At 42.5% G+C, this 27,289-nt stretch overlaps 2 protein-coding genes across 2 annotated transcripts; one reads left to right on the top strand and one right to left on the bottom strand.

The window, feature by feature from the left end:
- Positions 1-1,933: 1,933 nt before the first annotated feature.
- LOC140305131 (rho-related GTP-binding protein RhoU-like) lies at positions 1,934-5,424 on the bottom strand. The gene is made up of 3 exons (XM_072383893.1): positions 4,911-5,424; positions 4,687-4,745; positions 1,934-2,696 (listed from the first exon to the last, which is right to left on the bottom strand). The coding sequence occupies exons 1-3, from the start codon at positions 5,179-5,181 to the stop codon at positions 2,208-2,210; spliced, it is 819 nt and encodes a 272-aa protein (XP_072239994.1). The 5' UTR covers positions 5,182-5,424; the 3' UTR covers positions 1,934-2,207.
- A 12,365-nt stretch (positions 5,425-17,789) lies between these two features.
- Positions 17,790-23,732, top strand: dla (deltaA). Its single transcript, XM_072383892.1, has 11 exons — positions 17,790-18,319; positions 18,436-18,738; positions 19,024-19,084; positions 19,181-19,438; positions 20,388-20,448; positions 20,553-20,683; positions 21,198-21,367; positions 21,632-21,848; positions 21,961-22,741; positions 22,866-22,974; positions 23,078-23,732. The coding sequence occupies exons 1-11, from the start codon at positions 18,251-18,253 to the stop codon at positions 23,081-23,083; spliced, it is 2,166 nt and encodes a 721-aa protein (XP_072239993.1). The 5' UTR covers positions 17,790-18,250; the 3' UTR covers positions 23,084-23,732.
- The last annotated feature ends 3,557 nt before the right edge of the window (positions 23,733-27,289 follow it).

The following is a 27,289-nucleotide window of genomic DNA, read 5'->3' as shown; positions in this document are numbered from 1 at the left end:
ACAAGCTGTGGCGTACAATTAATTTCTGGTATACAGTCACTTTAGGCACAACACCGATAGGCTCTGTTTATATACCTGTGCACGTTCCCACGATGGGCATACAGTTTTCGACGGAGAGGCAGTTCTCGGTATGACACCTGGCGTAGGCGCTGGCTCAGTGGTGCAGATCCGATGTCAGGATTGGGAGGGACACAAAAGTGATTTTTTTTTTTCTTTTTTTGCCTGTATGCAACTCATACCATGCCACCATAAATCCCAACTTCGTAGAGGCTAAAGTGTCTGATATTTACCAACTGTGCAAAGGAGTTTTGGGAAAAGATAAGAAATATGTAGTGTCTGATAACTGCCAGCTGTGTAGGGGAGTTTCGGGATAAAATAGGACATCTTGAGAATAACACACTCCCCAGTTAATGTGTCCAGAAGAGGCTCAGCACACACCATATCCGGGCTTTGTGCCTGTTGATGGGAACAGGCAACATCTTCAAGGTCACCAAAAAACAGACAGATCCTACTTACTCAAAAGCACACCCACAGTGAGGCAGAGATACTGCGGGGATTCGGAATTGAAACATCTCTCCAGACTTGATGCATCATTTTGTAATTCTGATACGGACCTGGTTGACAATAAAAGTTTCTGTGTTCGACTAAGTCTGTGTCAGCAGAGTTCTTCCTGCATCATCTACACATAGGCTGTTTGAAGATGACCATCCCCAATACACCACACTATATTTGTCAAACATTATTTGTTCCACCATTTCAATCATTTCTTCTTAGATGTGAATCTAAAATGTGAAGAATGTGAAGTCTGAAAATACATTTGTTCAATTTTGAATAGTTTAGGGTATTTTTATTCAGGGGTACAATTCATGTTTTTCAGAAATTTGGGGGACATGCCCCCCCTCGGGATCTGCACCCATGCACTGGCTGATACGCCGTTTAATTGGGGAGCAGATTCTAGTTAATCGGTGCTTCACCTGCTGCATCTGCGTGCCCACCCTCTGTAGCTCCCAGTCGTAAGCTGATCAGTAGCAGCTGCCAGATTGCCCGAGAGGTAACCACACCTGCCTGTCAAGTCTTGGAAGCTGCTTGTGCCTGCATGTAGGCCAGGCCAAGTACAGTCGCCTGTTAAACAGATTTCTCCCCTCCTGATTCATTTCTGGAGAGCATGGTGCTCATATTGATAAGTCATAAATAGTCTCAAGATGAGGAAATTAACTCCAAAAAGTCAAGTCTAAGAATACTGTTTTCCTCTGATGTCATAAATTTCATTGACCTGATTTTAGTGATGATATCATGATCACTACTTTTTTTAACTGATGGTTGTAATGTCAAGTGAGGTTTAGATAAGAGTTAAGACTGGAGAAAACATGAAGATAAACATATCCTAATTAATTAATGAAAAGAAAACACTGCTGTGAGCTACAGACGCTCAGGCACAACCAGTTTATGCTGTAAAAGTGGAGCAATTAGCTTGTTTTGCTCCCAAAGGTGTGATTCAATTGTGGGGATGACATTAGGCTCCATATGTTGGTGTAATCCAGTCCAGGTGGTCCTGTCTGCTTCTATTAGAGGAGGCTTCAGCAGGCTGACTCTGAATCAGAGAGAAAAGCTGAGTGAAGTCTGGATCTTTCAGTTAGCTTGAAGTTCTTGTAAAATCACCCTCTTACAGCCTGATTTCTGAGGTCAAGATGCATTTTTGTCTTGTTGAGTGTTGATGGTCAAGAGGATCAGAGAGTTGATGTAACAGTCAACACATCCCTCTGATAATGCTGTAACAAATTATGTGTTTGTCTGGTGAAAGCTGAAGGGAAAAAGCTGTGCAGCAAATAGGCTGAAAAAATCAGGCAATTGCTTAAGAGTTTGTATTTAACATTTGTTAATTGTACAGTAAATTGATCATGTGTACAGCGCTAATAAACGTTAACAAAGGCTTCAGAGTGCACAACAACATCATGCTGTATAATAGATTTACAAATTAATAAATATATTTCTCTGATAAATAAATCATCTAAATAAATAATAATCAACAAATGAACCGTAAAACAAAGTACTTGTAATGTTAGGGTGTCAAAGTGTAAAAGACAAACATATTTGAACTCCATCTGAGTCTTGTTGTGTTGTCCTGTGCTGTGATCACCTTCACCCATCTGCCCCCACAGTCAGCAGGCAAAACCAGAAGCAAACATAAATGAACTGTGCTTTGGAACTCATTTGACTTCACAGCCCTGCTCTCCCATCAGACAGTTAATCTTTCTCCACCATGTTTCTGTGAGGGTCTTGATCTTATCAGGAGTCTTCCTCCTCAGAGTGAGACTCTGCTGCTGGATGATGTTACTGTCTGTCTGCTGGAAGCTGGCCAAGATTGCTGAATCAAAAGTGTCCTTCAGGTTCTTCTGAGTCAGGGCCGAGCACTCCGCAAAACTCACTGCCCCAAGCTCCTGGGCCAGCCGCTGGCCCTCCTCTGTGCCCACTGGCCGCTGCTGGTTCTGTGCCAGGTGGATCAGCACCTTCACGTCTTCTCTCAGGTCCAGTTGGGTTCCAACCAGGATCAGAGGCACGCCAGGACAGTGCTGACGGATCTCAGGAACCCATTTGTTGGTCAGGTTACGGAAAGAACAAGGACGGACCACGCTGTAGCACAGAAGGAAGACATCAGCGTTTCTGTAGCACAACGGCCGGAGGCGCTCCAATTCATCCTGTGTGAGGAAAACAGAATCGCCAGTTCAGAAACATTCGTGTCCTTTTGCAGAATGAAGGTAGATGTATTCCATGTATTTCCTAATCACATGTAAAGCAACATCAACAAAAAGTCTGTCTACTTTAAATTCCTCCCACAAAAGATGAAAAAAAAAGTCAGACCTAAAATATTGCTCATTTAGTGGGAGAATCAGCTGCAGATTTGGTGTCTTGGCACCAGTGAATACAGTACTGTTTGTGGTTTATGAGGAAAATAATAGACAACTTGTACATTTTGACAGCTACTGATTTAATAAAAATCAATAAAAAGAAAGAAGCAAGCACTGTGAGGACAGAGGAATAAGATATTTCAGCCTGTGACTGCATAACGTATGCAAAATGTGGTTAAACTGTTGGCCTGAGATTTGAGGTTTGACAGTTGTGAGGAAAGTATTTGCTTGTCCTGTGATGTGAAGATTACACATCTTACCATGATGTGATCTCCCCACCGCTCTGAGATGGATCTAAGGCAAACCACACCCCTTTGAGGAGGAATTTGACGATTACTTTGTGTCTTTATTGTTTATTAGAGCAAGAAAACTGAAACAGGACATAAATCTCTTCTTGGACTCGACTAAGTAAATAACACCAATTTTTTATCTGAACCTTTAGACCTGGATTTATCTGGTCTTAAGTGTCCTTGATTGAAAAGTTAAACAATTCAGGTATTTGTAGGTATCTTATTAATTTGAAACCGTTTTTGTTAACATGATGAGTCCAGTGCTTTTTTTTTTTATTTTCAAATCTTCTTGTAGGGTAAATTCCCCCTTTGAAAAATAATGTTATGGGAACCGTTTGTTTGGAAAATGTGTTTGAATTATTCCGGATAATATGGACATGGTGTGAACATGTCCTGGGGGACCTCATCTGTCTCACCTTTCCTCACTTTGCTCTCTTTTTCCCCCTGTTTAATTTCTCAAATGATATTATGTACATGTGACATTATTGTGGTTATTATCTTGTGTTTCCCTGTTCCAACAGATATCCTTTGAATGGCGTTATGGTGTTTTTCCCCCCTCTTTTCCCTCTTTTCTGTCTTCTCAAACCCCAGCTGGTCAAGGTGGATGGGTCAGACCCTTCCTGGTTCTGGTTCTGCCAGAGGTTTCTTCCTGTTAAAAGGGAGTCGTTCCTTTCCACAGTCGCCTCAGGCACGCTCAGGACGGGAGATTGGACTGAAGACAACTTTCGGTGCAATCTGTTGGTTTCCTTAGTTAGGATATTATTTTTTGAATTGGCTCTATATGAATTAATTGGATTATGATTACAATGAATTGAATTCCAATTGGCTTGAATTGGACTATATTACTTAAGTGCCTTGAGATGACAACTGTTGTAATCTGGCGCTATATGAATAAAATTTAATTTAATTGAATTTAATTGAATTTAATTGAACAAAGGTGTGTTGCTTTAATATGGATATTATGCCTAAAACAGACAGACTTTTTTTCTCTAAATCTATTACAGATGTTTATACTTGTGAAAACGAGGATGCTCGTGGGAAAGAAGAAAGACCAGGATAGTGACTTGCAGAGCCACTCAACCAAAGGAGGAGGATGAAGCACAAGGTGACAGATGGACGCAATTCCTGCACGGGCGTTGTAAACTGAGAGCTTACAGGGTTACATGATGGTATTTAAGTCTAGGACAAAAATCAGGCTGGAGGGGGCAGGCGATACAAACATAGAAGCCCTTCAAAAGGGGAAGACCAGTAATGACTCATTGATCATTAATGATTTACATAAACTGATCCATCATCCAGCCTCCAGTTCTATCATGGTGACACAGTAGAGGGTAAAAAGCGTTGAATTCATCATGTGATGACATTCGCAGTCTGTTTATCTAAAGAGTAAGCTCTTTTATACAGCTACCACACGTTAAGATATGTGAACTGATGAGCAGCTGATATTTGATATGTAAGAAAACCAATGACAGAGAAAAGGCGCAGCTCACCTGTCCAGCTGTGTCGCACAGCTGCACTCTCACTGGTTTCCCGTCAACCACAACCATCACTAGAAAGATCAAAAGAGCAAAGATGACTGTGAGCTGTAAATTTCTTTCACAGTAGCAACAACCTTCCTGTCTTTCAGAGAGATGCGATATTATATGTACTCGAACTACAAACTATGTATCTGGACGTATTGTTGAAAACCAGCAGGACAGAAGTGAGATATTACCTGTAAAGTTGTCAAACGCTGTCGGGACATATTCTGTGGGGTATCCGTTGGTCGTGTAGCTGACAATGAGACTTGTCTTTCCCACTGCTCCGTCGCCAACTAGGACGCAGTTCACCTTACGCTCCGGTGCGGAACCGGACCGCCGGCGCTTCGTGCTCACAGGACAATCCCGGTTCTTCAAGCGCCGTGGCGGGACCTGAAGACCGTCTCCGCCTCCAAAGGGGTCCGACACACGGCCGGGCTTCTGCTTCCCAACATCCTGTGGCAGCATGGCTCAGTCTGCGGTCAGACAATATTTTTGCCTAACTTCAGACCGAGGGTTCAGGGTCTCTGGAGACCTGCTCGCTCCATCCTCTTGATGTTTTCAATGTCAGCTGCAAATGTGAAACGCAAATAAAATTTAGGTGCGTTTTCTGTGAACCGCAGCAGAGACGCTTAGCAGGCAGTGGCACAGCCGTCGAGTCTCACGGCTCAGCAGGAGCTCCTGATTGGCATTCTCCCTACATCTGTTGTGGTCGTGCCTCCTAAGAGGCTTACCGAGAACAGCACCATATGAACCTCCAGAGATTTCCAAGTGAAGTGAACCAAGCTTAAGAATCCTTGATCCCACAGAGTGAAATATAGGCTACCAAATCTCTCCTTTGGATAGTAATGTTAATTTAAACATTGAGGTTGGCATATTGATGCTTTATGTCCCTTTCTGAAAGAGTAAACAAATCTTCTCAGAGCAGACAAAATCTGCTCCTTCTTCTAAATCAGCGTGAATACTGGGCTACAAGCAGTAGCACATAGATAAAGGATCTGCTTGTGCTCAACACTATCACTCAATATTTCCTTTCCTGTAATATCTGATAAACAAACCATCAAAGGCTCCATAAAGAATAATATTAAGAGGTGAGGAACTGTTCTGGTGCCCTCTAGTGGTTGAATTATGAAAGCTTGGAAGACTGAAGGAGCAGACCTGCATGTAACACATGAATTATCATCTCTCATGGAAGCAGCAGGTTCTAATGCCTCTATAAGGAGAGAGGAAGAGAAAATAAGCCTTGAGTTAAAAATAGATTAAAACGTCAAAACAGGGGAGAGGAAACTGTAGTGTAGGAGGGAAACTCCTGCAAACAGGAAAAATACCATCTATCTTTTGTTTTTATGACCTGCGTTAAAAGAGAACTGAACATCACAGAATATAAGGGTTTGTAGTTTTCCAACTACGTCATTTTAAAAATCATTCTTAGAATAAAAAATGTATTAAGAATTCATTCAAATTATTACAATGCATAACACGATGTAAATATAACATTCTACTGTAATTATTTAAAAATACAGTTTCCTTGTAAATATAGAAAACATTAGATATTCTAGATTTTGAATTTTTATCTGTATTCAAAGAAACACAATTACTTGAGATAATTCATTTTGTGCAATACACCATTTTACTTTATATTATACGTTGGTCAACTTATGATGTTTAAAATGTGCATATCCAAATAAACTTGACTTACATCTGCTTTAAGTTCTGGAAGGCAACACCATTTATCCAAATGGAAGGTGAAATGTGTTCAGTAACCAAGGAAAGAAGTTCCACTGACTTAAATTCAAGCACCGAGGATTACCATCACTGAGAATCTACACAGACATTACACCTGTCTTATATCGTCTTAACCTCATTTTATTGTCTTCACAGCCAAGTTAAGCAAAAACATCTTAAAGACCAGCCGGCGCTGTCACGAGGGAGTGTTTTAGAACCAAGACGCAGACTGTCGGCTGGAGATAAAAACCCAACAGGTTTATTCACAAAGATATGAGTTCTGAGATGAAACCAACACGTTATTGGTGGGAGTGATGATCCAGGAAGCAGTGTACAGCAACAATGAGCAGGCGGACAGGCAGGTTTTCTAGGTAAGCAGGATTCAAGATCCAGGGTCCGAGGTCTCAGGAAGGTATTTCCTGGAAGAGCTCCTCCAAGCAATCAAGATCAGGTGTTACTTCGCTGTTGGTAGGTAGTTTCCAGACGCTGGCTATAAAGGCTCCATTGTTTTTGGCAACAGCTTTCCAAAAAGAGATTTTTGGGAGAGACAAGAGAAACTGGGTTAGTTCAGGAGAAGGCCTGAGATAAAGGAAATATCAGATTTAGATGGCCGGTTGTACACTGAATGAGTTACAATGATCTGGCGCTAAGTGGAGGCGAGACCGGGGTAGATGTATCAGGAGAACCTGCGGGAGCAGAGCAGCAGCCACGCCCATACCCACAGTACACTGACACACTTGGAACTCAATAGGTGGAGACTATACTGACATATACATGAGGAAAAGGAGAAAATGACACAAGAGGGAAATAGACCTGACTCCGGAGACTCATGACAGGCGCCTCAATGAGCAGTGTGTTACCTCTCGAGGAGGTTTGCGGGACAACTTGTTGAGACAGCAGCAGAGTGTGCATGTGTGTGGGAGGCAGAATGTGTTGCCATGTTGCTCACAGCACCAGAAGACACCACTGAGTGGGACCAATGCATCATATATACATATAGACAGGCAGTATACAGTCTCACAGTGACAATATGGAACATCAAAGTTTTAGTCTGGATGGCTAAAAGACAGTTTCCCACAACCAGTACTAGTACCTCGTCATGGTGTGTATTTAATGTGCTGCAGAGATCCTTTTGTTTCCCCTCTTTTCTCTTTGGAGCTGCTATTTGTTGTCTGATTTAGTGAAAGTTATCTTCCTTTTGACTGTGTTTGTGTGCATCACTGTGCATGCAAAGAACTTGTTATAGTAATGAAAGTACAGGATTTTGCTTTTCAACCCTTAAGGAATTTGGATCCAGTTAGAAACAGGCACAATTCTAATGTCCTTTTTTCAAGTCTGTGAACATCTCATTTGTAATTCTGTTCAACTCTCAGTTGTATTAGTTCTTACAAATCCCTCTTGTAAAGCAAACATATATACTTTGTCATCTTCATTGAAAACCATCAGAGTGTGAAACTGCTGTTTTGTGGTTTAGATGATCTGGCCCTTAAAAGCAAGGCCCCTTCATAATATTATTATAGCTTTATCTGGGGTATGATAATAAAGTTTTTGTACCTCTAAAGTAGACTTATAAGAACTTACTCATTTCAAGAACTACTTATTTCACTCCCTATCTCAGTCTTAACATCCAAAATCCAGTTACGATAGCAAAATAATGCAGCAGACTTCTCATCAAACATCAGTATGTGATGAACTGGGAGTGAGAATGAGTTAAAATACACAAAAGGCCCTCTCTAGAGCTACTGTTTGGGCTACTGTAGAAACATTGCTGGTTCAATATGGCAGACTGCATAAAAGCTTACCTGGACTGTCTCTAGATATGGAATGTAAATTAAATGAAAAAAAACTTTATCCATCTCAAAGGTAATCATTCTGTGTTGCAGAAGAGCTGATGACACCTCAAACTGAACACACTATGTTGTTTCAGCACTACATTATGTAGAGGATATTATTATTTATGTTCACCAAGTTGTGCGGCATTCTTCTTTACACAGTCAGTCACAGAGCCAGCCTTCCTTATCAGTTATATATTAATGTCTATAAAAAAGGCTGGTTCTAAGATTCTGATAACAAATATTTTATTTTTCACAAGATTCTATCAAAACAGATCCCGCTGAATTTTAAACACTGGAGCTTTAAAAACAGATATAGAAGAACAAATTGTCTGTGACATAACTCCATTAAAAATCATCTTTAACCAGGAGCTGACGTCACTGCCTAACAGGATTAACAAGAAGTCAGTGAGAAACATGGAAATCTAGCAGCCCTGTGAATCAAGACATGGGCTGGTACAAGTAGCTGGCACAGTACCCACAAACCCATAAACCCCATCAACACACACATACATAACATTCAAAGCTGCTATTCAACTCTTGTAGAAACACCCCCCTCCCCCTCCCCCTCCTTGTCCTCAAACATCTGATAAACTAGACACCTAATCAGAATCTTTGGGGACTCTGGGCCCCCTTTTGGTGCATGCAGACCAAGCAAATACATTAACTCATTTTAGAGTTTGGGATTAAGGGCCCACCCCTCCCCCGTACAACACACACCAGCATCACTCCTCTCTGCCTCTCTTTGCTCTGCTTTCCTCCATCCTCATCTCTCTTTTTGATGGGATCAGCTGAGCGCTACATTCTCCTCTTCCCCTACACCCTCTCCCTATCTCTCTCTTCATAACTCTCTCTCTGTCCCTCTCTCCCTCAGGGGACCGGGGCTCTTGGACTCTATAGTTATGGGCTGAGGCCATCTGTCACCATGCACATTCACGCAGCCACCAGAAGGCCACAACATGTGCAGATTTAAATGGAGAACCCAACTTTCCCAGGACACACAGTCCTGACCCCGGCAGCCGCTGCAACCCCCTCCTCTTCCTCGGTCCTATCACTCTGTGCCTCCCCCTTCCTCCTCCTCTTCTTCTCTCCATCCCACGACCATCACCACCGTCCAGCATCCCTAAAACTCAGACCGCACCCACCTGCCACACCCTCCTCCTCCAGCACCTCCAAGAAATACTGTCTGCATATGAAACAGTGTAAGAGAACCCCCCCCCCATCCCCTTCCAATGGCAATGGCAATGGCTAAACACAATACTCAAGCACTTTTTTTTTCCACACAATGATAGATTTTCACCTTATGTAACAGATTATGCTGACATGGGAGGTTATAGAGGTAGGAGAGTGGAGGGGGAGAGGGAGATGAGGGCAACCCCTGTTGGAAGTGTGACAAAGAAGGAGATCAGCTGATTTGTGAAACTTATTGTGAAGCAAAGGGAGAAAGGATGGCGGGGAGTGCTTGTATGTTCTGTTTTTTGAGGATATGTGTGTGTGTGTGGTGGGGGGGTGTAACAGGATTTCTCTTGTCTGTCGGACCTGAGAGGAGGACAATGGGAGCGACGGGGGTGGGGTGAGTGTCACACACTTTTGCTTTGTGGCTCGGTCAACAGGCGTGTGCCACGGGTGTCGTCTCGCCTCCCTCGCCTGCTGTCCAACTCCAAGAAAGGACCAGCAGCCATGAGAATCGGGTCCCTGGGCCCTTTAATGAGGGGCGTGCTGTTTCTTATCAAAGATGGACAAGCCATCATTACAATCATCATTACAAGCTGCACAATGGAGCATGTCTCCCTTAGCTATAGATGCAAAAATACTCCTACAGGACTTGAACAGTGGCTGCAGCAGGGGGAGGATGGAATAAAAAAACAAACACCCAAAAGTCGGTGTATGTGTCAGTTTATAGTAACAAGTCAACATGTTTGACTCAGATAAATGTAGAGCTCTTTCACAACAAATAACTTAAATAAGGCAAAGAAACCCTCTGCTGATTCCTTACCAATGTGTCTTCTCTTTGGGGACTAAGTTTGAAATATTTTAAAGAACATACCCCATGTCAGAAACTAATGGTCTGGACAGATGCAGATATGTGCTCTCAAAGATCCTTTAGATACTGTTCTGTACTGTTTAACACTGTTAAAACTGTTGCTGCTGATTCAGTAGATGAACAGACTCTGACCACCACATTTTATATCCTAACTATCATCATATATCTTTATATCTATATAAATATATATATATCTATCTATATATAGATAGATATATATCTATATTTATACAGACGAACAGAAAAATTCATCCCCCTTGGGGGAAATTCAAATAGATATAGATATATGTAGATATAGATATGTATATATATCAAAATATAAAATAAATACTAATTATGTGTAAGCCTTTTCAAAGTTAAGAAATATGACTTGATACCTTAGTATCAGTGTCTGCAAAATCCACTGTGCTGATTATATTCATGTTCAATGGTTAACGTCTGGATTTGATCTTATGGAACACAGCACTCATAAGTGCTGAAGATGTGTCTGTGAGCTGAATTGTGAAAATCTGGACCTAGATTTGTTTGTCTTTAAAGTAAACAAAATCAACAATGCTGAATCTTTCCATGGAGCATCAAGTCTTCAGATAAGCTTTCTTTTTTTGACTGAATGCCAACAACAAGTAAGTTTTACACAATCACAAGAAAATCATGATCTCTATCTCTGTTGTTCTCTTCTATATTTCAGTCTGTGTGAGTGGGCTGGGAGTCAGAATGCCATGTCGTGCAGTAAAATTCGACCTTCGGTTTGTAGTCATTAATTTTGGCCCAAAAAATATGGTGTTGCTCTCTGGCCTTTCTCAAGAGTCTTCTACAGATTCTTTTTTAAGCTCTCTGCTGGCCCATGGCTGTGGTCACAAGAAGCATTGTCATGGTGTTGAATGTGGTGGGGCTATAGGGAGGAGATGTATGTGTGTGTGTGTGGTGGTGTGTGTGTGTGTGTTGGGGGGGGGGACGGACGCTGCAGCGGCGGCAGCTGGCGGCCCAGCTTGCAGGGGCCAAACTCTCTTCACAATGGACAGCCTTCCCCCTGGGGCCAGTGATTTAGGACAGGGCTCTCCGGACAAGCCCCCGAGAGGAGAGAGGACACTGGCTTTGGAGGAACCCCCCCTTTCCATACCTCATCCTCTAAAGCTTCTCTGCTGGTGCTCCTCCTTACCAACTCCTGACATCCATCACTGTGGCTAAGCCCTCTCCTAGAACAAGGAGGCAGGCCTCTGGATGGGGAGCATTCCTGAGGTGTAGCACACTAACGCTTCCTGGGCACAATAGGAAAAAGACAACAGGTGCATATGGATCCTCTGTCGTCCAGCAGCAGCTGAGAGATAGGAACGTGGGGCCATTATAACACCATTATCCACAGCTGCAAAACAAGGCTTTTTATGTGTAACCTGGTCTTGTACCCACCCTTCCCCAACAAACTTCTCTTTCATCTTGTTACCCCAGCTAGCACCTGCCACCCAACACCCTCCAAAAGAGCCAGTGAGCCACTTATCCCATGTCTGGACTCAATTGTACGAAACCCCAAAACCTGAGCTTACTAGTTATATTGGAGCCACAAAGATGATCCAGGCAGTCACCTCCGTACACCACGGTCCCCTGATCCCTCCGTCCTCTGAATTATGCTATGCCTTAAATGAGCAGTCATACAACAGATTGTTTGGTGCAGCCACTTGATATAACTGGTGACAATGCCTCTAACAGAGTGAGTGTCCTGAGGGGATAGGCAGTATTTGGTTACTGCATCCATGATTGCTCCCTATTGTGATCTGCTGTGGGTAGAAGGTTGAAAGGGGGTTTGGGGAGGGGGTTATGTGCACATATGTGGGCCCACCACGCAGGTGCCTACATCTGTTTATTTCTGGGCAGATGCTCATGGTTGTAGAGATAGAGAGGGAGAGTTAGAGAAAACAGGATAGGGCTGGTGAGGGGTTACTTCTTTAATTCTTCCATTTACACTGTATTCATTCATGCTAATAATGAAGATGATGAAAAAATTTTTTACACCGCTAATTTGGTTGATTATGTTTTGTTTTTTTCACACACAGACTTATGTCATATTTAATTCTGCCTTGGTTTTTTTTTTTATCATGCAACAGTTAAGGGAATCCTCAGTGCTACAGAACAATAACACTGACTTATTTAGCAAATTACTTTTATCCAAAGTGACCTACAAGTGAAGATCTGCATTCAGGCATCAGAACTCCAGTTTCATATAGAAATGGACTCCTAACAAGTGTAGAGGAACTGTGTCAAGACTTCACTGTGTCCTATTCTCCAAACTGTCAAACATTTCTTGGATTCAGTCCTAATATACTCACTGGCTAAATTAAATGCTGTTAAACCTAATGTTCAGAACTATAAACGTCATGCACATTTGCTGCCTCACCACAATTCAAATATGATCTCATTCTGATTCATTCTTTTACATACCAATACAGTAATTTTTGCTTAGTAAAAAACTGGACAAGTTCATCTGTAGATCTGTTGATATAGCTGAATGAAAAATTAAAAGATCATTGAAGCAATTGCAGTTCATCATAAGAAAGAACATAAATGTGGGAACCAGATTTTATAGCGATCTATCCTTTTTTTTCCCCCCACAAAATTAAAAATCTAAATGTCACTCCCATGGGGGTCAAGTCAACAGATCAGCAAAGTCTGTAGAGTCCATCCTTTGGGAACCACAGATATTATGACACTCCATCTGATAATTATTGAGATTTTTCAGTCAGTCTAGACTGAAAGGGAGGGTCCGTTCCACACTGCAGCAGAGAGATGGCTAAAGACAAGCTGGTTGATTTACTCAGCCTTCAGAGCAGCTTCAGTGTTTCCTATCATAAGTGAACTTTTTTTTTGTCTCATATTGTTTAGCATAAAATATATATTTAAGAGAGTTGCACATCAAATCAATCTTGAACCATAATAATATGGGTAAATCATATTTTAAACCTGATATTTAAACCATATTTTCTGGTGGCAGCTGGTTGCCAAAGACCTTCATAAGATTTCACCTCAATAAGCTTCATTTTGTTTTAGTTTGATTAATTAGTTACTTATCTATATGCCCATAATCTTCTGTGTATTCAAGAAGAAAGATTTGGTGACTAAAGACTGTAAAAGTTGAGACTGCATGGAAAATGCTAATTAAGAAATAAGGTGTTTCAGCTGTTATTTTGTCCCGTTCTTCCTGCAAACACATCTTCAGGTGTGCAACAGTATGGGTGGTGGTTGTTTCAGAGTTCTCCAACAATTCCAACATATATATATATATATATATTTACCCAATCTCTAGCGACAAATTGCCCCCATCCAAACATTTTCTTAGAACGTTTTGCAGCCTGAAATGTAAAAATTTATGTATATCAACAAATTAAACCGAATTGACAGGACAAAACATAAATTGTCTTGGGCTCATATTGTCTGTGATTAAATCAAAGTCAATGGAAATCTAAAAATCACTGCATTTTGTTTCCTAAACTTTCATTCCCATACCGTTCAAACTTTTTTCGGAGATACAGATGCAATTTTCAAATCCATACCATTCAATGGAGCCTCATGGTGTGTGCATGAGGGCATTTTTTATTCCTGTCATCAGTTTCAAACAGAGTGATTTTAAGTTAAATGCTGCATCATGGGGACTTATTCTTTGATTCAATCAATATCAATATATTCCTGATTTTCATTTCAAAACTCAAACTATTCAGTTAATTTTTCTTAACTTAAAACAGAAGTGTTTTTTCATTAAAAAATGGTGATATTCTCCTTCACTTTACTATGACTTCTTTTCACAGGAAGTGGTGCTTGTGAGTTGTGGTGCTTTGCTCAGTAACTTCGTTAAAAATGAGAAATATCACACAAGGTTTGGTTTCTCATGATAACCATAAAAAGACAACATTAGCTTTTCTGTTTGTTTACAACTTGAGCGCCAAATCATAAGGATAGGCTGATCGCTGTGAGCATTAACGGGGGTGTTTGTTGTGGGTAGACTTGTTGCGCACACTATCAGTTGTTGAATTATCGATTTTATTCGTAGGGACCCGCACATCTTGTGGTGAGAGCCCCCGGGGTGCGTGGCAGATGTGTTTTCTTAAACTCTGGCACGCGACTCTTTACCTCCCCCCTTTAAATCCCCAGTGCCTCTGCACACACTTGCTGGCGCGTCGCCCCCTGCCACCTTACTTACTGCTGCACTGTCTCCAGAAACAACAAAGTCTGCAAATGAGACAGATGACACAGCAGCCCGTAAAGGAAGGCTCAAGGAATCGTGGGAAGCCGTGGGGAGTCTCGCGGACACCCGAAGAGCCCTGGAGAAACGCGGATTTGGTCTGTGGCCCCTACTCCTTGCAGCTGGCCACAGTAATCTGATCTGGAGACAAAAGAGTATGTTGATCTGGTTTCAGCAGGTAAAACAGGCGAGCCTGAGAGAAGAACACCTCACGCACATATATGCAACCAATAAAACTCATTTCTGATTTACGACTTTTAAAAACAATCTTTACATTAAAGTCCAACTCACTTTTTTAGCAGTGATTTCAATTCACCATGTTATTACTACTGTAGCCAGTTCAAATAAGTTTTTATAGCACCACGAAGAAGTTGTGAGGGACGCGTGTAAAAGCATCTCTCGCGGAGACGTGCCCCATAACCTTCGGGCGTCAGCCCTATGCATTAATTATAGAGGTCTTGTCGCCCCTCTCCTCTCCTCACCCTCCTCCTCCCAGTTTCACCCATCAGTTACAGCGCTCACTGTACCTTCTCCTCATTTAGGAAACTGAATCATTTAACCTGGCACCACCTAACCCAGTGTGACCCTGTGTGAAGGGCTTCACTCTCAGTGAAGATGCGTCAATATTTTCTGCAGTGATGAGGTATCGGCAAAAAGAAAATCAATCGATCACCACCCTCACCCTTCCCTTCCTCAATCAACGCCTCTTATGATCGATGTCGTGTGATGCGCGCGGTGTTTACGTTCCCACGAGTGACCATGTGGTGTCTCCTCTTCGGGGACCAAGAAAGAAAGAAAAAAATTCTGGCTTCCCCCTCGCCATATGGCCCCGGAGGGCCCATACCGTTACAGGTCTTTTAACATGCTTCCAGTTAAGAGTAGACGGAGCCCGGTGGACGGAGGCGCACAGAGACGTGCGCTTCAGGCCCGAGGAGGGAAGGAGGGAGGGAAGCATGGAAATAAACGTCGTTTTCTGAACGTGTACAGGGGAGGGGGTAGTTAGTGGCAGATGGCTTGTAAGGGTCTATCCGCGTCTGAAGGCGTGTCGTGGTCCTTCACTGAAGACCCCCTCCCTCCCCCTTGAATTCACAATCAATGGAAATTAAAGCGCAGAGAATGGATGAATAGTCAAACCCCGAGTCACCCTTTTTTGTTTGACATAGCTACTGGTGGGCAGGAATTAAACTATAGCAGCCTCTTACAGTAGCACCTAAGTTAAACAGTCAGACCTCAGCTATATCAGCATCCTCACCAGAAGAAAAGCGACAAAACTGTATCCAGTGGTTCTATCTGCATTCAGACAGAACATGTTTTTCAGTGGTCAAGAGCACAAAAATCGAGATCAGCGGGGTTCAGGTGGCACAGGAATGAGGTTCAGTGAATCCACGGGGAAGATTCTTCACTTTTGCCAGCTCTGTCATTTCCAGCTTTTATTGTGGTATAGCTACATACCCATGTTTAACCCGTATCTGATGCGGACTTAAGGGTTTCAAGCTTAAGAGAACTTAGGCGTTGAGCTAAGACTTGTTCAATGTTTTAGACACTAGAACGCTTCTAAAACTGCCTTTTTGATGACTAAAAAGGGGAAAATGGAGCATAACTGGTTTTACTGTGATGGTCACAAATGGATAGGATTGCTCTTTGCTGCTACTGATTACAGGTAACGAGTAACCACGTACGTAAACGCAATCAAAATGAAAAGGAAGAAGTGTGCCACATTTTGGAGGAGGGTAGTGTGCGCGTGCCTGTGTGCGTCTGACAGCCGGTCGCTCATGCAGGTAAGTAACTAGAGTAACCTTAGAGAGGCGAGAGAAAGCCTTCAGCAGTGACGTGCAAATCTGAGTTTAGTGACGCAATACTTCAAGTGTGTGCCTGAAACTCGCACTCTTTAACACTATTATACTGCTTAAACATCACACATCTAATGGGCGAAATGATTAAGCAACGACCTGCACCTTTTCACTCTTTATTCCGACAAGCGCAAAGTAACACGAGCACAAGCCGCTCTGACACTAACAGAAATAAAACTGTTTATACTAAAGAAAGTAACAAAGTTTAAAGACGAAATAAAGAATAAAATGTGCACTGAATGTAAACGCACAACGTGTGTGTGTGCGCGCGCGCGCTTCACTGAGAGGCGCGCGCCCACTGTTATTGAGGGGAGAGCAGGTGCTGGCACTGAATTACCATACAGCTGGGGGGGGGGGGGACTTACTCCTTCACCACACACTCAAACAAAAGTTTTCCCTCATGTTGGCCACGCGAGCGACTCCGATGCGCGCGCTTGTCTTGCACACACACACACACACACACACACACACAGTGATAGCTCTATACATGAAAACACACGTTCTCTTTTAAAGCTTAGCCCAAAGAGAAGAAGGAGAGAGCAAAATGGAACACCAAAAGTCCGGCCCCTCAAGTCGTTTACCTCATCACGCAGCTCTGCCAAGGAATGTTTTCTTTAGTCTTTTGAGTCTTTTCAAAGCATCAAATTCTTCCCACAGCGAGAAATGCCAAAATGTAGAGGTTGTGAGAGAGAGGAAAGGAGGAAGAGAGAGGGGGAGGAGGGCTGAAAAACAATTAACTGAGTCAGGGTTTGATCAGGAAACATTTTCCTCTCTTTGTAAGAGAGATTGTTGGAATCAACTTCACAACGTTTTTTGGCACGTCACCCAAAATATCTCAACAGAAGCAAAACAAAGAAGTTTGGTCAGTGAGGCAACAGCTGGATGGATCAATTCAACCACATGCCCTTAACAGCAACAAACGACGTGAAATGTGGCAACTGTGGGCTGTAATGTTCTTAAAGCTTGACACTCAAGGTGAAAGCATCTTCCACAATTCACAGAACCAAGACATGTTCATAATTTGATACTTGTTTTCGTTTTACTATAGGAGAGAGCAAGATGTGTGTGTCCAGACACACAAAAAAGTAAACAAAATGAGTTGTATCACTTGAGACAGCATGAACGTTAACTTCACCCTTTGATGTAACGTTCCCATCTTATTTGCCAATATGATTAGACACATTCCAATTTAGAGCTGTGTTAACATTGAATGTGCTGTGGCGCTAGAAGAAATATGGAGGCTCTTGTATGGGACCCCATTGTGAAGAGCCCGGCCAGATTGGGAAGTGAAGTCCGGGAGGAGGAGGAGGGGCAATTTGCATGTTATTACCATAACATGTGTCGTGCAGTATATAACAGGCTGCAGGCGGCCTTGGTCAGAGACAAACGCACAATTCACAGTGAGGAAAAACTTTAGAAGGTAGAGGGAAGCATGTTGTACCAGTGACAAATCTCTCCTTAGGTTAGACCAAGACCTTCCCACAAAAAGCCTTACATTGGTCACTTACTAGTAGTGACAAACAAGGAAGCCATCATTCATCCTCTTTACGCGCAGGATTAACGCTTTATAACGGAGCTGGAGGACTTTTCTGCTTTTTTTAATCACCTGTCTCAAACTCTCACAAGTTCAAATTTTGGGTCGGGACTTCAGTTTTAAAGGTTTGGGATTTATCCTTCTTTGTTCCGCGGGACATGAATCAAAGCAGTGTTGCTCACAGCAGCAGCACTTGATGAGAAAAACCTGTGAGGCGACAGAGACGACCTCAATGCATCTTTTTCAAAGGGATTGAACAGGAGGAGGCACCCTGACGACAAGCCGAGCCCCGAGACATTTTACTCTATTTATTTCTTATTTATTATGTATTTATTTAATATGGGGCGCGTCATCCTGCTGACTCTTGCAGTCATGTCCATGCTGCTATGCCAGGTAAGCTCTGTATTCTATCTTCACCAAACAATAGAGCATTTATTCAACTTTTCTCGATATAACAGTCATACAAAAGCACTACAGTGCTCAATGATAACAGCTTATTTTCTTCGCAGGGTTTCTGTTCGGGAGTTTTTGAGTTGAAGTTGCAGGAGTTTCTGAACAAGAAGGGAGTACAGGGCAACAAAAACTGCTGTAAAGGAGGCATCACGTCATCTTTCCAGCAACAGTGCGAATGTAAAACCTTCTTCAGGATCTGTCTCAAGCACTATCAGCCCAACGCCTCACCGGAGCCCCCGTGCACCTACGGCGGCGCTGTGACACCCGTCTTGGGCTCAAACTCATTCCAGGTCCCCGACGTCATCCCGGAGAGTTCGTTCACCAACCCCATCAGGATTAATTTCGGCTTCACGTGGCCGGTAAATACAGCATTTCACATCAGTTTCACCAGAGCAGGACTCAAGGCTGCGAATTCGCGCCATTTATGTTCAGTAAGTGCGTAAAATGCGCAACGGTACGATTTCTTACCATAACTTAAGGGCTGAGAGAGCACAAAGCTTACACTTATCAAGTTTCAGCGGATCAGTTTAGACAGTTTATATTCAGCACAGTGAGTGTATGGTACAATCGCCTCGGGTCCTCTCTTGATGTTATCACAGCATCTCCACTGGCCACCTGTCTCATGAAGCCATTTGTGTTCCCAGGGGACCTTCTCGCTGATCATTGAAGCGTTACACACCGATTCCAAAGACGACCTCTCTACAGGTAGGAACTAAACCTAAGCCCCATTCCCTTTCCAATTTCTTTCACATTTATGTATTCACACCCCACCTCTCGTTTATCTAATCGTGCGCTTTTCAGAGAACATGGAGCGGGTAATCAGCACCATGACCACGCAGAGGCATCTGACTGTGGGAGAGGAATGGTCCCAGGACCTGCACACAGCAGGAAGGACCGAACTCAAGTACTCGTATCGATTCGTTTGCGATGAGCACTACTACGGTGACGGCTGTTCTGTATTCTGCCGACCGAGAGACGATGCCTTCGGCCACTTTACCTGCGGGGAGCGCGGGGAGATTGTGTGTGACGCCGGGTGGAAAGGACAGTACTGCACAGAACGTGAGTCACAAAAGTTTTCTGCTGTTGTTGAAGTTGACTAAACGTATCTGGTGATGGAAACCTCAAAAGAAAAAAACTTTAATTATTTTATCAGATGAACGCTAAAGGTTTCTATCAGAGATGTACAATAAAATCTGAGATAAACCAACAACTTGGATGTTGTTAAAGCTTTAGATAGAAGATAAGACTGATTTCTGAGCTAGGCGACGAAAAAAAAGTTCAATTTTAGTGTTACGTCTGTGGTCACAACCTCTGACTGCCGTTAGAAGGCAACTTGTGCGTAAACACCACGCGTAACGCACCTACCCCCTCCCTCCCTCTCACACACACACACGCGCGCACACACAGGACCACTTGATTTATTCTAAGGAAAGTTTTGAGGAATAATCTCACGCGTGCCATAAATTTACATGCTACCTTCCGATTCGTTACTCTCGGAGTGGGCCGGGCGCTGATTGGCTGAGGCGGGGGAGGTATTGTTTGAAGTGGGCAGCTGCCGGCAGAGAGGAGACAATGGAGCAGCTGTCGCGCACTGGCAACACATTCGCCAGCTGTCCACTCTTATCTGCCCCAATCCGAGACATTAAGGGGGAGTGTGTGCATGTGTGTGTTTGTACGCACACAGAATGAATAAAAGAGTTTTGACCCGCAGCAAAGAAGAAAAAAGAGGGTGGTGGGGTGGGCTGAGGGGGTTTGTGTGTGCACTTGAGGCACACACATTCACACACTCCCTCCTTTGTTTCTGCATTATGTTAGGTAAAAAAAATTCTTGCATGGAGATTAAGACATTGGGTTTAAGGTAACCGCTGAAGAGTTCAGGAGCTACTCCTTTCTTTTATTTTAGGAACTTTGCTAGGATTGAAGTTTCAAAAAGCTAGATAATAAAGTTGTATTTAAGTCTTCTCTAGCTTTGAAGTTTCTAAAATGATCACATTTTCTTCCTGAACAGCAATCTGTCTGCCAGGCTGTGATGAGGAGCATGGCTTCTGTGAAAAACCCGGGGAGTGCAAGTAAGTTTTGCTCACCAGTTCACTGGGGCATGAATAAATTAGTGGGACACATGAGGTAATGTGAGTGGACTGACCGGTGTTCCCTCCTAATTGGACAACAACAGGTGCAGAGTGGGATTCAAAGGCCGCTACTGTGATGAGTGCATTCGTTACCCGGGCTGTCTCCATGGGACCTGCCAGCAGCCCTGGCAATGCAACTGTCAGGAGGGCTGGGGGGGGCTCTTCTGCAACCAAGGTGAGAACAGAGTCTGATAAGAGCTCAGTGGTAAGGAATAATTACAAAAGGCAGGACGAAGAAAAAAGAAAACGGCAATGATTTGACAGTCGATAAAAGTCTTGGCAGATTAAAACAGCAATGTGTAGTTTTGGCATCTAGGTATGTTTGAATATAGAAATTAAAATAAAGTTTTTCTGGGTGCTGTTTGAGTTTAAAACTTAAAGAGATGTATTTCCACAGTGTGGCACAAGATATAGGCATACTGTATCTCTCTAAAATTTAGTAGGGACAGAAATGGGTGCGTAACATGTTAGTAACACATAAAAACAGAGATGGAAATGCAATAACATCAGGGTAGAGAAAACAAAGCCACCAATGTATGGAGATAAGCGGCAGAGACAGTAGGCCAGAAAACCAAAAAACACTGAAAGAAGAGATGTACCAGAGGACAAAAGACATTCTGTCGCTGCTGCTGTCGTCCTGCCATGTGTTGTGCTGTGGTTAATCCACATGTTCTGCTGTGTCTCTCCAGATCTCAACTACTGCACTCACCACAAGCCGTGCATGAATGGAGCCACTTGTAGTAACACTGGCCAGGGCAGCTACACCTGTTCCTGCAGGCCTGGATTCACTGGGGCCAGCTGTGAGATCAAGGTCAACGAATGTGCTGGAAACCCCTGCCGCAATGGAGGAAGCTGCACCGTAAGTGAGCTTGGAATGAAATTGGAATAAGTACAGAGATATCTTGTTAAGAATGGGTTGATAGCAATGATGTCTGACTACAGCTGGGTACCTTTACCACATTCCTTCATCCACTCATCTATCTTTTCCTCTACTGCTCATTCTTTCCAAAAATGAAACCATAGAAGCATCCAAACAATCAAATATTGTAGAACTGGACTGGGCAACTGGACAAGATGCAAATTTAGCAGTGAGACAAATCTTGATATCTGTGTTTCCCTACAGGATTTAGAAAACACATATATGTGCACTTGCCCCCATGGTTTCTACGGTAACAACTGTGAGCTGAGTGCCACGACATGTGCGGATGGGCCTTGTTCCAACGGTGGACGCTGTGCTGACAACCCTGACGGAGGCTATTTCTGCCAGTGCCCCACAGGATATGCAGGGTTCAACTGTGAGAAGAAGATTGACCACTGCACATCCAGCCCCTGCTCTAATGGTAAGACCCTCGATGTGATTCCACAGAAAATATTTCTTGGATTTGTGTAAAGTTGTTGTCAGTGTGCATTGAGTTGCAAAGTATCTATTCAAGGCTTCATTTCTGTTTTTAGGTGCACGCTGTGTGGATCTTGTCAACTCGTACTTGTGTCAGTGTCCCGATGGTTTCACTGGCATGAACTGTGACCACACCGGGGACGAGTGCTCAGACTACCCTTGCCAGAACGGTGGCACATGCCAAGAGGGTCCCAATGGCTATACATGCACCTGCCCTCCGGGATACACCGGCCGCAACTGCAGCTCCCCAATCAGCCGCTGTGAACATAACCCTTGCCACAATGGTGCCACCTGCCATGAGAGAAACAATCGCTATGTCTGTGCATGTGCTCCTGGATATGGTGGTCGAAACTGCCAGTTCTTGCTTCCAGAGCATGCTGCCATTCGTGGATCAGAGGTGCCCTGGATGGCTATCGGGTCTGGCGTGGCCCTGGTGTTGTTGCTGCTGGCAGGGTGTGCTGTACTAGTTGGGTTTTTCCGATCAAAAGTCCAGCATAGTGAACAAGTAGAAACTGTAGGTGAAGGAGAGACAATAAATAACTTGACTAACAACTGTCAACGCAGTGACAGGGACCTGGCGATTAGTTTGATGCCAACGCCAGCAGTCAAAAATATCAATAAGAAGATGGACTTCTGCAGCAGCGACCCTGATGAAGGCTTGTCACCAGAAAGGAGCACCTACAAAAGCCGTCATCCATCTGCAGACTACAACCTCGTACATGAGGTCAACAATGAGCAGGCAGCTAAGGAGGCCATGCTTGAGGCAGCCTGTGAGGACAAGTGCCAATCCCTGGACTCATTTGAGTTTGAGGAGAAACGCAGCAAACGTTTAAAATGGTAAATATTTATTGAGACAATGGATATACCACTTCAATCTCTCCTATTCTCATCAGCTTTAATGTGACACCCAAACATCAGAATTATGAAGCTTACTCATTTTTTGTTTTCTTCTTTCCTAAAGCGATGCATCAGAAAAGAAAGCCCCAGAACTGTCTGCATGTGTGGACACCAAGTACAAATCTGTGTTTGTGATGTCAGAAGAGAAGGACGAATGTATAATAGCAACTGAGGTAAGATCTGTTTTACTGTATAGGCCTTACAGTAGAACTCTTTCTTATCATGCTTAGTGAGCTGAACAAATGCTCATGTTTTTTTTCTGCTGTGTCTCTCCAGGTCTAAGAAGCCAACAACGGGCTGCCCGTTGCTCATTTGCTCTATGGGAGAGTTTTTATGCTCCTTCAGATGCTGCTCTAACCCTGGGGGGAGGTGTCCCGCCTTGAGACTGCTGCTGATACTGAGACGTTTAACTGATATTCAGAGTGAGCTGGTTCTCTACTGGTAACTAAGTGTAGGCAGCAGCGGCCTGTGGGATAAGAATTGGCAGGGTAAAAGAAGTTTACAATCGAAAGTAAACGGCCACTTAGCTTTCTGTTTGACTTTCACTGGAGAGTGGGGGTAAAACGTTCGATACAAACAAACATTGTCACAATGTATAATGCTACAAGTTTAGTTTTTGCAACATTTGCACCCGGGCCTTTTCTCTAACCCACATGCCGTTGCTGAGCGCAGGAACTGCATCAAACGGTGGATGTTTGGCCATACTGGCCTGCTCTTCACAAGGCTGTTTACATGGGCTTTGCACCCATCACTACACCTGCGAAGACTGTATGTATACTTGATCACTGTGTTAACTGAAGTGCGTTTTCTTCCCCAAGTCCTCCAAACCATTTAATGACATTGTATTGTTCTTTTTCTTGTTTAGGACATGAAAACCTTGTCTTAATTAAAAAAACATGTTGCTTTTTGATACAGATTGTTCTTTTGAAAAGTAAAGAAAAAAACCACAAGAAAAATGTTATGATTTAAAATTATGATTTAATTTAAGTTTATTTAATAATTTTGTTATTTTTATTTTGTAATGTATATTTGTGATGTTTGTCATGATTATTTAAGTTGCTTTTTTGATATTTGCAAAGGCACTTCATGTCAATGGGAATTTTTTAAAGAAGATGTTATTTAAGAGGGATGTACAAATTGTTATGTTACTGTTTCCTTTACCATTTTTTGAATGAAGGAATTAGCCAAGCCTATTTTTCCAAATAAATATTGATAAATGTGAAAATGAATTGCTTCCAAGTTTCTGTCCATCTGCAAACACTCAAGCAAACACTTCTTAAGGGGTCTGTGAGCAAAGTTAATCAGTAACATCTGTTGTCTTTCCCCTGGCAACCCCATAGTGGGCTTTTCTATGCGGATACTGTTGGCTAATGCCAGGAGCTGAAAGTGTCTCCCTGGAAACAGGAGAGGGGGCCTTTTCATAAAAAACACTGCGCCTATGCTAGATTTATCACTTCCATTTCTGCTTGTAAAGAACAAGTCAGGTAATCCATGGCTTTAAAATTCAGATTGATGTGCAGAAACACCTACTGGACATCAAACACTCGGAGTATTGAGATATTTTTTGTAAAAAAATAAGAAAGGTGGAAAACTTTTTTTTTTTTTTTTACCAAAAGTTTTTATCTAAACTAAAATCTGAAGCTTTTCACATGAGCAATGTTTGGTCAGCCCTACATTAGAACACAGTAACAAAAACAGAAAGAAATAAGAAAAGAAAAAAGATTGCATTTGTCCATTCATCTGTCCTCAGAATCACAACTTTAAATTCCTCTCAGTTTCCTTTAATTGCTCCACATAGAACTGTAAATCATTCAACCAGAATAGTTGGCCTCTAGTTGGTTTCTAACTCTGCAGCATTGGAGGGACAGATTTCAGCAAACAATGATGGAATTGACAATGGGGCACACAAAAGGCCACCCTTGGGAGAGGCTACGAGTCCCTTGGCATGCTGGGAGAAATAGAGTAACAGGAACAGATGTTGTTGAGTAACAGATGCATTCTGGCCAGAGCTCAGCCATAACCAGCCAGGCCTTCAGGGAAAAGAATAAAAACATAAATAAATAAAGCTGACCCTTCAAAAGGAGACAGCATTTACATTTTATCCCTGATAAGGCTGAGAGAAAACCTTTTGTGTTGAGTGATAGATAAAAATTAATCTAAATGTAAACGAAAACATGAGGAATATATTGAAATCATTTGTTTAGAAAGAAACATGGAGATTATTAGAATTTAGCTTTTGAGAGTCAAAGTGGTGTATTGGTCACAATATACATTAACAAAATAGTAACATTTTCTGACACGGCATTGAAAAATGCTGCACCTAACAATTAGTCTTACTACTGAACTTTATTTTAAACACAGCTCATTCACTCCGGTAAGGACGTCCATCGTACTCAAAGTTGTCGTCCACGTCATCAAAATCTGATAAATATCCTGCCATGTTGCACAAAACTATCAGTAGCAAACTACGTGTGAAGTTAGCCGACTGTCACAGAGCACAGAGTGAATGAGCTGAGCTGCAGCAGTGCTGCGTCCATGACGTCATCCCAGTAGACGAGTGTGTAGAAAGCCCCCTATAAGCCCCCGATAGCCGCCAATAACAACAACACAGCAGCTATGAGCTAACAGTGCAATAGTACACGTTCATTCATTAATTTGTCTTAAAGTATTGGTGAAATAAAGACAGATAATGCCTTATTTAGAGGCTGCATCCTCTAAGCCCCGTTCACTCCGTTATATGGATCTCCAGTTATCTAAATATCTTCCGAAGGACGCCGACTTTCACCAAACTGTTCTCGGTGAGCAGATAAACGTATTTCATGTCAGAAATAAGGTCTAGGTTTAAAAATACCAGAGTTCCCCTTTAAGGAAAAACTAAATAAGGACAACGCTAATTCATTAATAATGGAGTTAAAAACATATGCAAACTGATTTGATAAACCTGACTGACTTCGTCTTTAGGGGTCAGTTTATTTTTCAGTGAGCAGTTCTTGTCATTACTGGCCTAAAAAAAGTGAAGCGTGTGCTCAGCTCTTCCACTGAATATCAAGCAGTGGTGTTCCTTCACAGTATGAGAAAAGTACATCAAATAATTACATTTAGTTCTAAAACTTTCCTTTGAAGACTGAGTTAATCACTTCAGGATCACTTCATTTAAGAAAAATTTGCACTTTGCAACTCCCACAAATTGGTACGTTTGACATCTCGAAGCATGCTTAAATCATTAAGTCCTCCTGATGTTGGATTTTGTGTGCAAAACCTTTCGAGTAAAAGTATAACACAAAGCTCCATCCATCCATTTTATATACCCGCTTAATCCGTTGGTCGGGTCGCGGGGGGCTGGAGTCTATCCCAGCGGTCATCGGGTGAGTCGGGTACAGACTCACCCGACAGGTCGCCAGTCCATCACAGGGTCTAACACAAAGATGACTTATGACAGTGTTTCTCAATTCCGGTCTCATGACCCACCGCCCTGCATTTTTTTCGATGTTTCCCTCCTCCACCACACCTGATTCAAATGATCAACTCGCCATCAAGCTCTGCAGTGGCCTGATAAGGAGCCATTCATTTGAATCAGGTGTGGTGGAGGAGGGAAACATCGAAAACATGCAGAAGTTCTGAATATGGACTCCCAGCAAACTCAATGGCGAGAAAGTAAGAAAAGAATTGCAAATCAAACATCAAACTTATAGAATATGCATATTTAAATATTATATAATCACCTAACAGTAATAAGTGTTTTCACAATAAGTCACTTTAACACCATTCAATTCAGGGACTTAGAAGCTGCCGGTAAAACGAGAACGTTTATTCCACATTTACGATAACTTTTGCTATGATTCTGTCTAAACTAAGCTGAAACTCTCAGTGACAGACTTGTTCACAACTGGTTAGATGAAAACTTTCTCTACCACTGCTTACCATCAGCAACTGTGTTTATGCTTCAAATAAAAGTGTGCAGAAATGAGTCCTCCGTGTCTGATCACCACCGTGATGCCAACATGTCAGGAAAAAACAACAAAAAAAAAGAAATCTGGACGAGCAGCTGGCCTGGAGTCATAGAAGACTTTTTATTTGGAGAAAGAAATCTTTGAAATCACTCTTTTTTTTTTTTAATTCAGTTAATTCATTGAGTACAACATCTAAGTTCTCAGAAAAAGTTAAAATCATGCCTTCAGTCTTTTTATACACAAAAAGATGTAGTTTTACCATGACAAGTGATTCTCTTTAGTAAAATGACTTTTTTCTTTTGACATATTTAACCTCTGTTGACGAAATATCAATGTAGAAAAACCATTATTATCCCTCTCAACAAAACAAAAACAAATAAAAAGGCATAACACAGTACATTACAATGCGCTGACATGGCTTCAAAGCACACATATTACAGTACTGTACAAGGGTCCACCTCAGACAAAATGCAAGTGAAGCACATCTACTGCTGAGGACAGATCAAACCTCTGAAACAGTTCAACACTGCTTATCTAC

This window comes from Leuresthes tenuis, unplaced genomic scaffold, assembly GCF_036924035.1.
Source record: "Leuresthes tenuis unplaced genomic scaffold, fLeuTen1.0.hap1 SCAF_4, whole genome shotgun sequence".
NCBI lineage: Eukaryota > Metazoa > Chordata > Actinopteri > Atheriniformes > Atherinopsidae > Leuresthes > Leuresthes tenuis.
Note: the sequence above shows the minus strand (reverse complement) of the source record. Positions and strands in the feature narration are given on the sequence as shown.

Coding starts and splice junctions, on each gene's coding strand:
- LOC140305131 (XM_072383893.1), bottom strand. CDS start 5,181: ATGCTGCCACAGGATGTTGGGAAGCAGAAGCCCGGCCGTGTGTCGGAC. Junction 4,746..4,910: donor AGCGTTTGACAACTTTACAG/GTAATATCTCAC, acceptor TGATCTTTCTAG/TGATGGTTGTGGTTGACGGG. Junction 2,697..4,686: donor TGTGCGACACAGCTGGACAG/GTGAGCTGCGCC, acceptor TTCCTCACACAG/GATGAATTGGAGCGCCTCCG.
- dla (XM_072383892.1), top strand. CDS start 18,251: ATGTATTTATTTAATATGGGGCGCGTCATCCTGCTGACTCTTGCAGTC. Junction 19,439..20,387: donor AGGACAGTACTGCACAGAAC/GTGAGTCACAAA, acceptor CTTCCTGAACAG/CAATCTGTCTGCCAGGCTGT. Junction 21,368..21,631: donor GCAATGGAGGAAGCTGCACC/GTAAGTGAGCTT, acceptor GTTTCCCTACAG/GATTTAGAAAACACATATAT.